We start from the raw sequence: 18,032 nt of genomic DNA on the forward strand, positions 1-18,032 counted from the left end.
CCACTATATCATTCGATAGGGAGCAATAGACACCGGAGCTATACCAGGGAAAAGCTCAATCCCAAACTCCACTTCCTAATTCGGAGGTAAACCTGGTAGCTCTTTAGGAAAAAACGTCTAGAAAATCTCTTATAGTTTGGATATTTTTTACAGTAGAGTCTCCAGAAGTGAAAACACTTACGTAGGCCAAGTACGCCTCACATCCTATGCGAACTAGCTTCTCAGCCACTAGTGCAGAAATTACATTAGATAGGTAATCCTGACGTTCTCCAATTATGACTACCTCATCATCATCCTCAGTTCTTAAGATGACCCTTTTGGTCACACATTCCAAGCTTATACGATGCTTGACCAACCAGTCTATCCCCAGAATCAGATCGAACTCCCTAAACAGAAGCTCCATTAAATCGACTAAAAAGATCGCCTCTTGCACCTCTAACGTTACATTTCTGAATAACTTATTAACCCTTACAGACTGCTCCAATTGACTCAGTACAGTAACCTCACTCATAGCGCTCTCAACCAATAACCTTAGATTTTTAGAAACAGAGCAAGCTATATAGGAATGAGTAGATCCTATGTCTATCAAAGCAAGATATGGTACATCAAAAATAAAGAACGTACCAGTAATAACGTTAGGAGCATCATTATCCTCTCAAAGATGTACTGCATAAACCAGGGAGGTTGCCTCGCCTCAGTCTGTCCAGCACCTCTGCCTGGTGCTCTCTGTCCACGGCCCATACCATTACCACCTCTAGCCTGACCATGGCTTCTTGGTGGCTGCTGTCCTACCCTCTGTAGCTGTGCAGTACCAGTACCCTGAGCTTGCATCTGATTGGCCCTCAACGGATATTCTCTAATGCGATGATCCAATGATCCAAACCTTATACACACCTCAGTCCTCTTCCAACACTCACTCTGATGGCGTCTACTACAATCGCCACACAACTGCAACACAGTAGGAGCAATCGGGGGCCCAAGTCTAACTGACCCATCAGTTCTGGCCTTTTTCTTATGCCTCTATATAGAACTCGAGGGCTCTGAATCCCTCTTGTTCTTACCCCTCTCTCTGTCTCTGTTTTGGTGCTCAACGCCTTTAACCTCCTCGGTTATTTCGCCTTATTGACTAGGACAGAAAAATCTCGCTCCCTCTGCGAAGCTATCAGAACTCTCAAATTATCTTTGAGACCATCCTCAAAGCGAACACACCTCTCATACTCTGATGCCACCATACCTCATGCATAGCAGCTTAATCTTAGGAACTCGGCCTCATACTCGACCACTGATCGATCCCTCTAAGTAAGATTCAGAAACTTCCTCCTACAAGCGTCCACATAACTGGCTCCCACATATTTCCCCTGGAAGGAGGTCTTAAAGAACTCCCAGGTTAAATGTTTGGGCTGAGTGCCCTCCTTAACAGTTAGCCACCATAGTAAGCCTCATCAAGCAACCGCGATACTGCACCCTTTAATTTCTGCTCAGGGGTGTAATCTAGATCATCCATGATTCTTTCTGTGGCCTCAATCCAGTACTCGGTTGCACTAGGGGTGACTCCAGTGACGCTCCTAAAAAGCTTAACTCCATTCAACAGAGTCATTCCGTAACGACCCATAGCCTCCAAATCCAGTATTAGGCCCAATGACCCTCTTCAATATACTTAGCATAGCCTGGGATAATGCGTCGTCCCCAACCATGTGATCTTGAAACCCAGTCTCCGTAGCAGGAAACACTGGCGTCTCACCCGTGTCTAGATTTGGCATACTGCCTAGTCAAGAAGACTCAGCTTGAGCCCTACTATGGCCTCTACCTTGGCCTCTTGTACCCCGTCTACAGATATCTCTTGTGCTCATGTCTATTTGGATTTATCTATATTACTAATTTAATGAATTAGTTATGGTTTTAGTATTTATTAGCAGATATCTTATGTAAATAGTTTTAGTAATTTAGAGTTTGTTTTTCACAAGTAAAGTCTCTATCAATTTCAGTTTCACTACATTTTCTGTATACACTACTACAGTGTTTCAAAATAGACTATCTATAACAGTTTATTAGAATACTTACAGGATCAGTGCCAGAGACACGGCGTACCACATTTTTCAGTTATATCATTTCAAATCATATGAAAATCAGTTCTTAAAAACCAAATTTTAAAAACTCAAAATCCACAGCTGAGTTTTACAACCTGACTCTGATACCACTAAATTTTAAGGCCTCAAACTCAACCTGGACGTTATGGCTGAATTTGGCGATGTCATATAATAGGGTGATTGAAAACTAAGTTGACGATAAAACCATTTCCATCTATAAACATTTAATTAACTCAAAAAAATGCATGTCCACTGTTTTGACTCAAAGGTATCTTTTTAGCAAAAGCTTTAGAAATCATTTATTTTAAATAGATTCGTTCATTTTACGGAAAAACCTTAGTTTTTAAGAAATCCATATTTTTTTAAGTGGTAGTTGTAAGTCAATAAAAGCAGGTAAAATTCCCAAAGTTAAAACAAAGCAGTCCATAAAGTCCAACTACATAAAAATACCCCATAATTAAGTAAAACCATAAATGAAAGTAAAATAGTTTAAAGTATGTGTGGCCACCGTCAAGTTCTCCGTTGCACCAAACTGTCAAGTCTGAAGATTACCGGTACACATTAAACAGAAGGGTTGAGATTACGTAAACTCAGTGTGTAATCCCAATAGAAAACATGCATACAATCAATTAGTAGTAAACAATCAAATGCAGTCTGGGGCCTAAGCCCATTACAGTTTCAGTAGTAGTTTGGGCCTTAGCCCATTTCAGTCCAGTATTAGATATGCATTAGGGCTTTATCCCATCATAGTATCAGTGATGTAAACAGTAATCTGTAACAGAGTCCTACCCACCAACCTCTACACACCATCTCCGTTCATCCTTATACTCCATGTGAGGTTTAAAGCACCTATCCATCCCTACACTCCAAGTAGTATAGAATGCAGCACATAATCAATATATTGCAGCTGAGTTTCTAGATAATAGGCTTAAAGCCTTTCAATACACTTTCTCCAATTAACATCATCCCAACCCAATGCAATGCAAACATACAATATGTCATGCTTTTATGCAACCATCAGTCATATGCATACACATATATATATCAGTAATAATGAATAATTTATCATGCATTACATACACTTAAATCATGCATTTAGGGGTCTAGGTAACACTTGCTGACCCTGCAATAAGCTCACAGTAGACTTAGGTGACCCGTGCAAATCTAGGAATCATTTTAGATAAATGGGCTCACATGCCCATGTGGCTTGCCCGTGTGGCCCACACGGCCCAAATTGGCCTTGGTCGTGTGGATCACACAACCTGGACTAGAATCCCACACGTCCCTATAGACTTTCTGTGTGGACCCACACGCCCGTGTGGCCCAGATGGCCTAAATTAGTCTAGTCTGTGTGTCGCACACAGCCTGCCTGGCCATCACACGACCGTGTCCTGCGTGCACGGCCTGGCCTTGTTGATCACATGCCTATGTCCCATCACACAGCCTACCACACGGGTGACCACACGTCCGTGTGGCATTGACAGTGGGGTTTTTGACTTTCGTCGAAATGCCATTTCCTGTATTTTAGGGTACACACCTGGTTTCGATTGATGCTAAAGTGATTCTCAAGCACTCCAGAACCTATAATTGACCAATTTTCACTCAATTAATCACTTAATAATTGAACTAAAATCGGATCCAAAACAAAATACTCATCCAATGAGTAACTAAACTTACCTTCGGTTGAAAAATAATGATTCCCACAAAACTAAGTCTCGATCAAACGATTACACTCCCTCGATTCTTCCCCCTAATCACCAAAACAACATGAATTAGAGACGAGTTGAAAAAACGGAAACAATCACTTACCCAAACTTACCAAAATCATGCAATGAAGATGAACTTATTGAGAAAGGTGGAAGAAGGAAATCGAATATGAAAAAAGAACGAGACGAACAAGAAAAACGGCAACAGGCAAAGTAAAAGATTGTCGTCATAAATTTTGGGAGTGGAAAAACAGAGAAAATGCTAGAAGGAGAGGAAATCTTTTCAGGAAATTCAAAAATTGATAGGATATCCCCTAAAACTCTCTACTACTCAGACATCTAACGCAACTCAAACTCTCTCTCTCAAAGCCGAACAAAAATATTACCTATGCAGAGATCCGAACACCAGACCTTTAGCAGACTAACATTCCACTTAACCACCAGACCAGCAAGCCCATTCTGATATGTACTCACAAACTTCTAATTAAAAGCCTACTAACCAGAGATAGGGCTTAATTCATAAAAATATCAAAATTTTCCCAAGTCATGGGTTGAACTTTGGACCTGACACATACACCCAGAACACTTAACCACTAAAGTAGATACACAATTGTGTCACGTATACCCAAAACAAAAATTAAAATTTTGGGGCATTACAATGAATATCTTTTAAAACTAATACATTAACCATCACAAATTGTGCTTTTTAGATATTGATATATTAGCTCTTCTGGAGCTTTCAACTAATTTAGTATTGTCAAATATTAGAATAATATTTGTTTGTTTTAATACCAAATGGGGTAAATATTTTCTATCTGTAATGATAGAATTCATTACTACATTCTCATATCATACCTAATAGAAACAAAATATTTGGGCATACGCCACATATGTGGCCAATAATCTTTCATATCACATTGATAACATAAGTTATCTTTACCCTTTGAAGAGTTATCTTGAGAACTCTCATTGTTCTATTATTTATTACTATGTTTCAACTTTTAGTGGTTCATGATCATATCTTTTGTTTTCTTTATGTTTGCATTCACTTCGAGGAATGCAACCTCCATTGATTTTTAATTTCATAATCACCATCGTAAACATACGTGGATTTTAAATCAGAATGTGACAGCCCAAAATTGACCCTAGTCAGGAAGTGGTTTCGGGACCGCTAAACCGAGTCATCGAAATGTTTGAATGTGATATTTATTGTCTAGAATATGTAATTATGAATGTGTGAAAATTTGAAGCTTCGATTTAGTCGATTGCATGTGAATTTAGTCAATAGGACTTATGTGCGACATTTTTGAAATGTGATAGGTCGAAGCATAAGGACCTATTAGTGCATGAAATAAAAAGGGGGGACTTGCATGTCAAATTCCCCCCTAACTAGTAGTGGCCGGCCATGACAAGCATGGTAGACCAAGTGTGATGGGCAAGACATGTCATAGACATGTTGTGTTGGTGCATCATGGGTGGAAAAAAATAAAATAAGGAGCATGGGCATAAAATAATAAAAGGGAATATGATGAAAACAAAAAAAAAATGTGTGGTTGTTTCCCCCCTCCCCCATTGCCGTGAGTTAAAGAAAAGAAAAGAGAAAATTTTGTTCATCCTTTTTCATCTTCATTTGGCCGAAAATTCAAAGGAAGGAGGAAGGAGTTCTTGCTTCATGTTTGGTTTGGAAGAGGATTAGGAGGAGGTTTGGCCATACTTGTATCTAGATCAAGGTATGTTTGAGGTTGTGCCATGAGATTCATGCATGTTTTTAGTTGCTAGCTTGAGTTCTAATCATCCCATGGTTCAAATCTTTGCTATGTCATGGGGATGATATTCGGCCTAGGTAGATTTTGTGTTAATGCCATTGCATGCTAAATATGAAGCTTGTTAATGATGCATGTGATGGTGGATTGATGATTCTTGAATCTTCTTTTTAGCATTTTTGAGTGAGCACATATGTGCATTGGTTGCTAGATGGAGAAGAATCGGCTAGCAAGTTGTGTGCTAAGGCCGAATATAATTTTTGTATATTAATGAGTAATGCATGTGTTAAATTGATGGAAAGGGAGAGGATGCTTTACTAGTGTATATATGTGTGTATTAGCCAAGTTTTGAACTTGAAACAAAAGGGTGTTTAGTCAATACAAGTGACCATACTTGTAGAATGTATTAAGTGTTGAAATCGGCCCCAACATAGACATGCATATTCGGCCATAGGAAGGAGATTGGTGTTGCATGTATTCGGTTAGAGGCAAGCATATTGATGCTTTTGTCTTGGCTTAGAAAATTCGGCCAAGGGGGAAAAATTAGCTAAAATGTTGAGTTTGATTCATGATTCCGTACATATGTGACTTTAATGTCTAATGTATAAAAATGGGCTAAGTGCCTTGTGTTCCTCTTTCCGATGCTCAAATGATTAAATCAATTTATTTGTTTAATTAAGCTCAAGAGCAAAGGGGAACTAAATCCGATAAAGGGAAGGAAAAAGTGGTCGAATAGCTATCGGAATCGTTCGACAACACCCGAGGTAAGTTCTTGAGTAAAAGAGCTTAAATTATGATTTGATTAGATCATGTTTTAAGCAAATCAAAATCATGCTCTTTGTGTGTGGCTATTGAGCCGAAATTGCAAGAATGATAAGTGTCTTGTGTTTGTGTTTTGCTAACGAAAACGAAATACGAATGTGCCATGATTTATTGTTAAATGTGCATGGTTATTTGAATGATGTCCGGGCTAAGTCCCGAAGGCTTTGTGCTAAGTGACCATATTCGGACTAAGATCCGAAGGCATTTGTGCGAGATACTAATTCCGGGCTAAGCCCGAAGGCATTTGTGCGAGTTACTAAATCCGGGTTAAGTCCCGAAGGCAATTGTGCGAGTTACTATAACCGGGCTATGTCCCGAAGGCATTTGAACGAGTAGCTATATCCGGTTAAATTCCGAAGGTACGTGATTTGGGAATGAATGATCTTGCTGTAAAAATTTCAGTAAATACTCTAGAAACATCCCAACATTGAGGTATGTTTCGTATGTGCTTGAATTTAGTTGAGCCCTTACAAATAAGTATTCGCTCAGTTGATAAACGAGCTACCGGCCTTTGGCTAAGTTGATCTTTTGTGTATGTACATAAGGGTTGGTAATGTGAAGCAAGTATGATATCGAAAATTTGTGCATATGAAATTATCCGTTTAGCTATATGAATGCTATACTTTTGCTGTGCTGGAATTCCTTGCTCAAAACTTACTAAGCATAAATTGCTTACTCCGTTTCTTTGATCCTCTGTTTTATAGATTTTGGTTCTCCAGCTATCGGACTCGGGATTTTGAAGTCGAAGTCGCCCACACTATCAAAGCCCCCCCCTTTTGGTACAATTTTGGTTGAACTTCGAAATGGCATGTATAGGACTACCCTTTTTGTTGTGGGTCATGGACCCTTTGGACTTGTATAATTTTGGATAGCCATGCGAAAATGGCTTATATATGTTTGAGTATAATGTTATAATCATTTGGTATGGATATGGTTATTGAGAGGTGTGGATATGCTTGACAAGGACTGGCCATGGGAATGGTTAATCACTATCATAAATTGTGCTATTTATGCAAAAAGGGCTAGTTGAATCATGGAAACTATGAAATAGGTAAAGTCTACCTTAAAGGCAGATGCTGACAGCAGCAGTGATGTAGATTTGGAAAATCACTAAAAATAGTAGGAATGGAATTAAATAGTGAATAAATTATGTAAACGAACCTTGATGAATCTATTTTCATAGGAAAGTAACGAAACAATCATACGGACAGTATGTTAAGAGATATTCAGGTTCTTGTGAGACAGGGCCAGAACGGTTTCTGGATTTCCTGTTCCGACTTTGTAAATTCATTATAAATTAACCAAATATAATTAGGAGTCAAGCCATATATGTATAGATTCCTCTCTGAGTCTAGTTTCTATAGAAACAAACGGTATCAGTATTGAAGCCCTGTACAGGGAGATATCCAAGTCGTAATGCGCAAAGGTCAGTGTAGTCGATCCCTGTAACATGGGAGACTTTGACTAATAAATTGTACTAATTGGCCCAACCAAAAATTCTAGAAAAAATATGTAGATGGGCATATGAGTCTAGTTTCAGGGAAAATTTACAGAACTGGATTCCGAGTTTCTGAACTCAAGATATGATTTTTAAAGCGACTATTACGCAGATTGGCAGTGTCGGGAATTTTTTTTTAAAGTCTGTTAACACCTCGTGTCCGACTCCGGTGACTGTCTCGGGTTCGGGGTGTTACACAAAATCTATCTATTCATGTTTGTCATGATTAGTCCCAAATCATAATAAACTTGATATAATAAATAAATCATAATAAAATATACCAGAAGATCTTTAAGACCATCATAGTCACATTGGCTATTATCACGAGCACTATTACAAGAACTAAAATAACTATACTTTCATATGAACATACTACATATAACTTATAAAATCCTATGATGCTCTAATAAATTATTTGTACTTTATAATTCAATCTAAAAGGTATAATCCAATCATTCATCAATAACCAAAAAAAAATCTCTTTAAATGGGACCAATATCACAAAAACTTATATTTTGCATAGACAATTAATATATATTTAAATAATCATTTTAAAAATAATATATTATAAAGTTTTATTAGTAAACCATATGAACCCATTGATATTCAATAATATAACTTAATAATTTGATCAGACTTAAAACAAATAAATAGTAATCATATCTCAAAAAAAAAACTCCTTACTAATTTAAATTGTGCTTTATAAATCCAAAATTCATGCTAAAATCAAATTTTTTTTCACCATCCAAAGCAACGGACTGCAGTGTCCATCTTGGTGTTGAGCCTCTTAGTGTATACTCAAACCTTCCATTCGGAGTAATACTCTTTTACCAACTTTAATAAAAAGTAAAACAAGTTAATTAAAATAATCTCAAATTAATTTAACTTAATTAAAAATTAATCTAGATATAAAACACTAAATATATAAAAACTTCCTGCAACAAACAACAACATAAGAAAGACAACAAGTAATAGAGAATTAGGAAATTAAGCGATCAATTTGAATAACAACCAGTAGCAATAAATAGCCATTTGAAGAAGCAAATAAGCCAACGAAATAGAAAAATAAGAGTAATTTTAGTGGTTGGAGGTTGAATTTTGGTATTATAGATGACGCTTAATTGTTCGCAAAAATTGCCGCTGATTTAATCTACAACTAAGATAATTAAAAGAGAATCGTGCTGATAACGTGTTATAAATAAAAGACAGAGAATAAAGAACAAAGAAAATGAGAGAGCAAAGAGAGAGTATTTTTATTGATCAATTGGGATCTTTACAAAGCTTCTTCAACGTCTCTATTTATAGGCATAATAAGTATAAATGAAATAGAGATCTACTTATAATTACTATTAGAATTTAAAGTACATCAAAACTTATTTTTATTTTGATGGACATCTACTTAATAAGATATTCATAACAATTATAAATATACTAATAATAAATGTTTTATTCTATAAAGGTTAAAATATGCCATAAGTCCATGTACTCTTCACAAATTTAGAACTTAGTTCATGCACTTTTATTTCTAAGAATTTAGTCCATCTACTTTTCAGATTTCAAAATTCAGATCCAATTGTTAACAATATTAATTTTTTTTTGTTAAATTTGTTGCATGACATTTTTAAATTAATAAAAGCTCATTTGGTATTCATGCAACTACAAACAAGACAGACGTAATGAATATGAATTTAAAAAAATAATTTTAATAGCAGTACTAAATTTTAGAAAATAAAAGTATAGTGACTAAATTCCAAATTTACAAAGAATTTAAGGACTTATGACATATTTTAACATTGTATAAAATATGAATATTTTAATTATATAAATATAAGTATTTATTTAAATCATGCTTAGCTTCATTTATCCCTCCCAAATCTAATGTGTTAATTAATATCAACTACCTTATATGTAATATATGTAATTTAAATTAAGATTTAATTATGCAATATTTATTATTAAGTTTATATATGATATTAATTATTATAAAATAATATTTTATTATAAAATTAATTTTGATTGTAAAAAAAAAATTGTACTATAATATTTTGTAACAAATATATTTATGTTGTGTTTATTTCACTACTAATAATTAAAAAAAAAAGATTTCAGGAAAATTTATCAAACGATAGAAGACATTTTATGTTAAAACATCGAAACACCAAAAAATATCTATTTTTCTGGAAAATGAATCCATTGTTCCAGCAATCATTTTCTAGAAGTTGTTTTCAGTGAAACAAACGCAACCTAAACTTACATGGAGTACCTTACTTTCATGGATGATAAAAAAATATTATTTAAAAATCAATTTCAACATATTATTTCAAATGGGAAGCTTAGGGAGTGAGAAAAAAAGCGATTTGATTTGAAAAAAAATTGATTTTCTTAAATTTCGAGTTAATCAAATCAATTTTTCAATTTCTTGAGTCTACTCGAATAAGTAACTGGTTTTTCGAGTTTGATTTAAGTGAATTTTACAACTTGAATAATTCAAATAAAAAATTGGTAAGAAAACTCCTTGAGTCATTGACAGTTTTACAAATGTGCAAATTTATTCCTCTAAAAAATTAATAAAATTCAAAATTATCTCTAAAATTCAAAATATTTATATTTCCCCAAAATTTTATAAATATATAAATTTAAAAAACTTCAAAATTATTAATAAATCTTAAAAATGCTAAATTATAGTTTTTTTTTTCTAAAATTCTAGCATGATCAATTTAAGACATTAAAAAAGTAAATCATAAACCAAGTTTATCATATTAATTATCTTGTTTTATTTTATTTTATTTTGTTTTGAAAGAGTTTCCAAATATATATGGTATTCATATTATTTAACTCAGAATTTAATTATATTGCCAACAAGAACTCAATAGGGCCAATTTAATTTTTAAATTTAACTCGAATAATTTTATTTGACTCAAATTGGATTTCATTTCATTCAACTTAATTTGAAACAATATTTCAAATTGAGTTGAGATGATAAAATAAGAATATTAAAGCGACTAACTCGAAATTTTTTCATTCAATTCGGTCGAATGCTCACCCTTCAAAAAACCTCTTTAAAGATAATCAATTCGATTGATAGTGTTTTTACTTATGTAAGTTTAGCATTTATTTTTTTATTAACCATATGTTTAGTTATTTATTTTTTAATTTTAATTTTTATTTAGCTTTTCAATGTTATATTATATTTTATGTATCAAAATATCATTGTCTGGTTTAATAATTCACTAACAGTGCTAACATTAGATACTATATATGATAAAACACAAATTAATAATTTAAGTATCACATTAAGTATTTTATGAAAGTAAAATATCAAATGTGAGATTATCTCAAAAAGTATATATATAATAAATCAAATAAATATATAAAGTACTAAATAAAAATAATCCGTGTTCTTGGTGCAATGGTAATTGTATCGTTCAAATAAATAAAAATAATATGTTAACCGTTAGATGTAACTACTTTTTGTTTTACCTTCATTTGCTTATCTAAGCCGGCACAAAAGATGGTAATAAAGGCGATGGCTCATAATAAAGCGGCACCGTAGGATGCTGCCATATCTTAAAAACAAGCTTCTTAGGGTCCGCCGCCTTCTGCTCCTGACGCGGTGGCTCTTTCCTTTTCTCAGTCATCCTTTGATCAAACGAGGGAGGCGAAGAAACTAGTGGCGATAATAAAGGAATAGCAACGTTCCTTGTCAAAACCTGATTAATCTGAATGGACGATGGAGCATGCCGTTGAAGTTGATTTGGTTGGCGCCGATCGGCGTCGACGACGGCGGACAATTTACTTGGTGAACTCAACATTGAATGGAAGGTTTACAAAGATGGGAATTGATGGCTAGTTAGTAATGCGTAGGAAGATTATATATAAAAATGGACCACGTGATGCGCACGTGAAAGGGGGTAATTTGTTTGCTTTCTAAGAACTTTTTGGCAATTTGTTGAATTTTTTTCCCTTTTGTTCGTCTTTTTGACTGAAATTTACTGTTTTATGGTTCGGTATTTTTGGTTGTATTAAATGAAAATTCTTTTGCCTAACTCAATAGTTTTTGTTTATTATTAGAGATTGTAACATACTAACGGATCAAATATTTACTTTCTTTTATATTTAAATTTAGATTTTTATGGTTGTGGATGAAAAAAAAGCTAAATTTTTTGTTTTTAATTCGCATATTAGGTCTTTTTTTTTTTGAAATTTAGGGAAATAGACTGATTGGCAGAAAAGTGTGTTCAACACACACACTCTCTTTGGGCTTTTTTTAGGGTTAAGGTTTTATTTAGATTAGGAATTAGGGTTTTAAAAATGAAATCGTGAAAGTTTATAGGTAGATTTGAGGGGTCGGGGATGCGATAATGCATCTTAGAACACATACATTTCATATGTCATACCTAGATAAGACCATTACCTCAAAAATCTATCCTATGGAAGTCAAGTTTTGGGGTGGCAGTGTTTGATATGATCATGGGTCAATGTCTAACTGGAGGTCCCAGTTGACAGTTGCGATGCTGTTACAAGTTCAAGTATAACTGGGGGCCAGTTAACAGTTGTTATGCAGACACGAGTTCAAGCTTTTTGGATGCCCGCAAATGATGCCTTATATATATATATTATACATAAGATTGAGGCCATAATAATAAGGAAAAACAAAGGGCTTTCCAGTGCAATCAACGTAATTTTTTTCTCTATTTCGAAGTCGCTGGTATCTTTAACCATTCATTCTTATTCGAAGGTTGACACCAAGGTGGACGCAAGAGGGTTCTCAAGTGGAGAGTGGATGTTCTGACATAGTAGAGGTCAAACTTGGGTTAGCGTGACAACAATTGTAGTTATTAATGGGTTGTCTAATAATGACAACCATTGTCACCTTGAAAGGAGCATCACCTTTATTGCATCGTAACAACCACTGCCTGCCTAAAAGTCCTCCTATGTCTATGGAAGTGTAGGCCTTCATATAAGAAGGAAGGTTAAAGATACTGACCGCGTGGAAAATAGAAAAAAAATTCCCCCGATTATAGTGGGAAGCCCCACAATTTTCCCTATGATTATGCCCTTAAACTTCTATATGATATTTATAAGGAAACATCTTCGGGTATCCAAAAATTTTGAGCTCGTGCCCGTAAAACGACTGTCAACTTGCTCCCCTGTTATACTCTGATCAATGACTTCATAAAAACATTGACCGAGACCTTTACATAGACTTCTACCTGTGACTGTATAAAGAAAAATCACCCAGGAACCCGACTTCCATAGGATAGGTTTTTGAGGTAATGGTCCCATCTCGATAGGATATCGCATAAATGTGTGTCTCGGAGTGATATCGCATCACCGATGACTCAAGAATACCTCAAACAAGAAATTTTATTAGTGACAAAATTTTTTAACACTGAAGTGGGAAAGAAAATTGAGAGAGAGAGAAATATTGTAAAGTGGAAAGATGGAGGCTAGGAGAGATGATAAATTTAGGGATGATGGAGTATGGAGGGAGAAGCCACCTTCTATAGGAATGTGGTAGGGGTGAGATTGTAAAGGAAAAAAACCTCGTGGCTGAAAACGCATTGCAGGAAAGACGTTTTCATCGAATATCTGTGAAACATGCTTTAAATCTAACCTAGGATTCCCGGGGTTAAGGCACTTTTGGTGGAAATGGTAAGATAGCTCGTCTAGCTGGGCAACTTTCCTATTGACATGGTAGGAAACTGCAACTAGCTAGACTTGATTTACTTGTATTTAATGGAAAGTACGCCTCGTTAGCAGGATAACTTGCCGAGCTAGACGACCTTTCTTATCATTTCCACCAAAAGTCTGCCAAAAGTTCCCTAACCCTAAGAATACTGGGTAAGATTTAAAACACATTTTGAAGCATTGAATATCCTTTGAAACACATGTCAAATGAAATTAAATGATGTTTGAGGTGCATTTTTTAGAATAGAAGAGTGTTTCATTATTATTATTCGATGAAAGCACGTCTTTTGTAACGTATTTTGAAGCACGCCTTCCTTCTCTTATTTTTTTTTTTGCTATTAAACTACCGAACTATTTAGAAATTAGGCATACAACAAATTCATATAAAATATTGAAGAGTTGCACTGCGAGTATCGTCTGCATTTCTTTGGATAACCATCTGAAGATTTTTTTGTTCTAAATATCTAAATCATTTTAAATTGAAATGAGTCGACGAGTGAAATCCGTCATTTACTATGATGATCAAATTTGCAGTACAAACGTTGGGGTTGTATTTGAAAGAGCCCAGTCCGTGGAACTGGCTTTCAACCATACCGTTCAATTAGACTAGAATCAGGAGAAAAGTTAGGGTTTCGAGTCAAAGAAGAATTTTAAGCTTGCAATGAAGATATCTGGCATCAGTTGACCCTTTTATGTATGAGCTATTTGATGTGAAATGTGAGAGCGAGCTGGAGGTGATCATATCATCACATTGCTCAAGCGAAAATATTATAATAAAACTATATATCGAGTTTTTCAAGGTTGATGGAGCTAGTCCATCTTCGATCATTGTTGTGGCTAATGCAGGAATCGAAGTAGAAGCAGAAAGTCCTACTACACGGTTGTACGGTAGGTTTACTAGTTTGTTACAAAGCTCCTATTACGATGTCCCCAAATCATCAATGGGAAGATATTCTTCGATTTCAGGCAGCGATTTGAACTTCGATGACCACTATTAGTTGGGGTATGAGCATAACTCGAACCTAACACCCGGGCATGACATTTAATTAGTGCATTCGATTTCAACTTCGGTGGTTCGATGTCTTAGGGCAGAAGCATTTATTCCGGGTAGCCATCAACTCACACCGGTTGGCAATCCAGTGCAGTTTTGTTGGGCACATAGGGTATAAAAGAACTAATAACTTTTTCCCTTTGATCAAGTTCGACGACGGTACATCGAACTCTTTGGTTGAAGATGATAATGAAGATGTAGCTGAGGAAGAAGATACGACGAAGGAAGAAAGGGCAGCGGATGTTGTTGACAAATCAAAATCAGACCTCCATCCAATTTTGTAGCTCGATCAAGATAGTTCAGCAGTAGCAGTTTTTTCTAAACCAGAGCATGTTCCAATTGAGCCAAAACCTTGCAGTTTTGACAATCAAGATTTTGAAAATGCTCTGGATCTAAATCTACGATTCAGGAACCTCCGCCCTAGATGACCAACATTGGGTGGTTTAAAATTCCAATAGCTTTCGTATAGAACACCTGACCATGTAAGCTCATCGTTAAATGTCTAGGTATTGGAAGTTGGCATGAAGTATCCTGACAAAGATACTTTTCTTCCTACACTAAAGTGGTACAACTTTAAGAATGGCGTGAACTATCACATTAGAAAATCTTGTTTGGAGAAATTTAAGGGAAAGAGCGCAATACGTGACGAGAGGTTCAAATGGAAAATCATTGAAACTTTTTGGAAGAAAATGGATTTGTGGATGATAAAGAAGCATGCCAGTCCACATACTTGTGTTACACCAGGTGCGCGATGCGATCACTCAATTTTCTGACACATTGTGACTTAATAGGGGTCTTCATTTTTTCCAATAACATAACTTTAACTTGTACATTGAAGGTGTAAGTCAGGATCATCCGAGGCCAGTTTTTGACATGATATTTGACATAATTCTACCTATGGTGAAAGTGAGTCCCAAGATTCCTATCTCGGTGTTGACTGCCAACATTCATAGCCAAAACGATTACACGCCATCGTACTGTAAGGCATGAGTCTCAAAACAAAAGGCTATGGATAGGTTGCATCATGGCTGGGACAGGTCGTACAATGATTTGTAGGAATGGTGTCAAGTACTAGATTGAATTGACAACACTTGGCTATACGGGACGTATGATCACTGATTATTGACGGTCGGTGCCTAGGATGGTAATTGGAGTATTTTGCCGATAATGTTTGCAATAACTCCCTCCGAAAAGGTAGTTGATTGATATTTTTTCTTTAGTCTATTTCTCCGTCACATTTGCATGCAACCAGACATATGTGTTATATCTGACAAGGGATCTGGAATCTTAGCCGCTATTGAAGGACATGGTAGCCTTAAGGATCGCATGTTTGAAAAATGGATTTGGAAAATACAGTGGAAAATAAATTTAGGGAAATCTAGAGTTTTAAAAAATTTTCCAAAGCAAGTTTTTCATTGTGATATCTAAAGTAATAAACACTTAATCAAAATTGTACCTTTTCGATTCATCTAAGATGAGTGCTTCGACCGAGTAGTCTTCTCTGTTATACTCAAGTTCACGTCTGCTGAGTGTGGGCTCGCTTTGAATCAGAAAATTTTTTACAAAAATTACCAGTAAGGTAATTTTGGAATTTCTCTAAACTTTTGGGTCAAGTTGTAAATCAGAAAAATATCTTTAGAAATTTTCTGAAATAATCTCTTCTGAGAATTTTCCCTCTACAACTTTCTCTTGAATTCAAGTATGTGTAAATAATGACACAAGACTCTCTTTATATATAGAAAGTTTAGAGAGTTCAACTATGATTAAAATTAATCACTTTAATATTAAATTAATATAATATTTATCAAGATAAATATTAGATTAAATTTAATATTAAACCTTATTAAAATAATAAAATGTTTATAAACATTAAGATAATCACTTTAATATTAAATTAATAAAATACTATTAAGATAAGTATTAAATTAAATTTAACATTAAACTATTAAAATAATATTATTTTTGAAATAACTAATTTGAAATCAAATTCTCTGGTAGAGTTCTAATAGGAATATAGCACTTCCACTACTCAACTACCGACGACCAACTACTGTCGGCCACTAGGATGCCATCGTCACAGCCACCGGCACCGTCGTGTCTAGTGATGCACGTGTGACACCCTTATGGCACCCTAAGCTGGTTTGGCTGTTGCCGGTTTGGTTCGGGTCAATGATGACCCGATCGATCCGATCTAGTCACCAATTGGACCGTTAACCCAGTTTCACATGGCGAGCCCGATTCAACTAGTTTTCGAGTCTTGGTGTCGATTTTGGGCTCTCAGACCCAATTTACGATCACAGGTCCAATTTTCAAGTTCAATTACCCATTGGACCAATTGTTTGACTTAAAAATTAATTTCCAAAAATATTATATTAATTTTAACTGATTTGATTAATTCAAATTTACTTGATCAAAATTAATTATTCCAAAAATCACTTAGATTTTCCAAATTAATTTTTCAAGAAAATTTTCTAATTGAACAATTCTCATGAACATCTAATTTAATTCCACATCGAATAAATCGAATCAATGAAATTATTCCCAAATTTGTAGAATTTTCTTCTGATTCAAATGCAGCCTTGTCGAGCATTTGTTGAGCTAGCAGAGAGACCAATCTAACATATACAATTAGGCTCTAATGATTGCAATTACGTCTAGAAGCATTGTTCCGATAGTTCGCAATTCCTTAATCATGAAGTCAATCTACAAGAAGTATCATGATTGAAAACTCCTTATTGTATACTATTTACTAAAGCAATTCATCCAACTATTTTGTCCAATGACCTCCTCATGTATGTGTTACCCTTATATGATATCCTTGATTCCTTTGAGTTAAATTCGTTCACTCAATACAATCCTATTTTATCTTATTTTCACCATTGTCTTCCTAATAATTAACATGATCACTATCAACAAATAACTGTGATAAATTGCTCATTATAGAACAAGCAAACCATGGTTACGTTCCATATTTATCAATCCACACAATGCCAATGAGAGGATATCTAATACGTGATATTCGCGACAGGTTTTAAAAATTTATAATTAAGTGTTCTTGAAACTAACTATTATCACGATGAAGGCAAGTGTACCTATCGAACAGTAGTATAGCTTTAGCAAGACCGGATTGTCGAACCCAAAGGAACCAAGAGTACTAGTAATTACTTTCTTTTTATTATCTAGCCTAAAAATTAAGGGATTTGTTTATCTAAATTAATTAACTAAACTAAGAGTGCACAGAGAGAAATTGGGGAAAAGCTTTTGGGAAAATTAGATTGATTAAGACAATACCCAAGGAAAAATCCTCCTAGACTTCACTTGTTATTTGACTCTGAATTAGACGATTTATTTATTTGACTTGATCCGTAGAAATCCATAAGTTATTTTATTATCTCTCTCGAGACTACTAACGTC

At 34.9% G+C, this 18,032-nt stretch overlaps 1 protein-coding gene across 1 annotated transcript; it reads right to left on the bottom strand.

Moving 5' to 3' along the window:
- Window positions 1-11,370: 11,370 nt before the first annotated feature.
- Window positions 11,371-11,688, bottom strand: LOC107904767 (uncharacterized protein At4g14450, chloroplastic). The gene has a single exon (XM_041076159.1). The coding sequence runs from the start codon at window positions 11,686-11,688 to the stop codon at window positions 11,371-11,373; it is 318 nt and encodes a 105-aa protein (XP_040932093.1).
- Between the last annotated feature and the right edge of the window lie 6,344 nt (window positions 11,689-18,032).

This window comes from Gossypium hirsutum, chromosome A09 (assembly GCF_007990345.1).
Source record: "Gossypium hirsutum isolate 1008001.06 chromosome A09, Gossypium_hirsutum_v2.1, whole genome shotgun sequence".
Taxonomy (NCBI): domain Eukaryota; kingdom Viridiplantae; phylum Streptophyta; class Magnoliopsida; order Malvales; family Malvaceae; genus Gossypium; species Gossypium hirsutum.

What these genes read in the sequence shown, in the direction of transcription:
- LOC107904767 (XM_041076159.1), bottom strand. Translation starts at nt 11,688, where the DNA reads ATGTTGAGTTCACCAAGTAAATTGTCCGCCGTCGTCGACGCCGATCGG.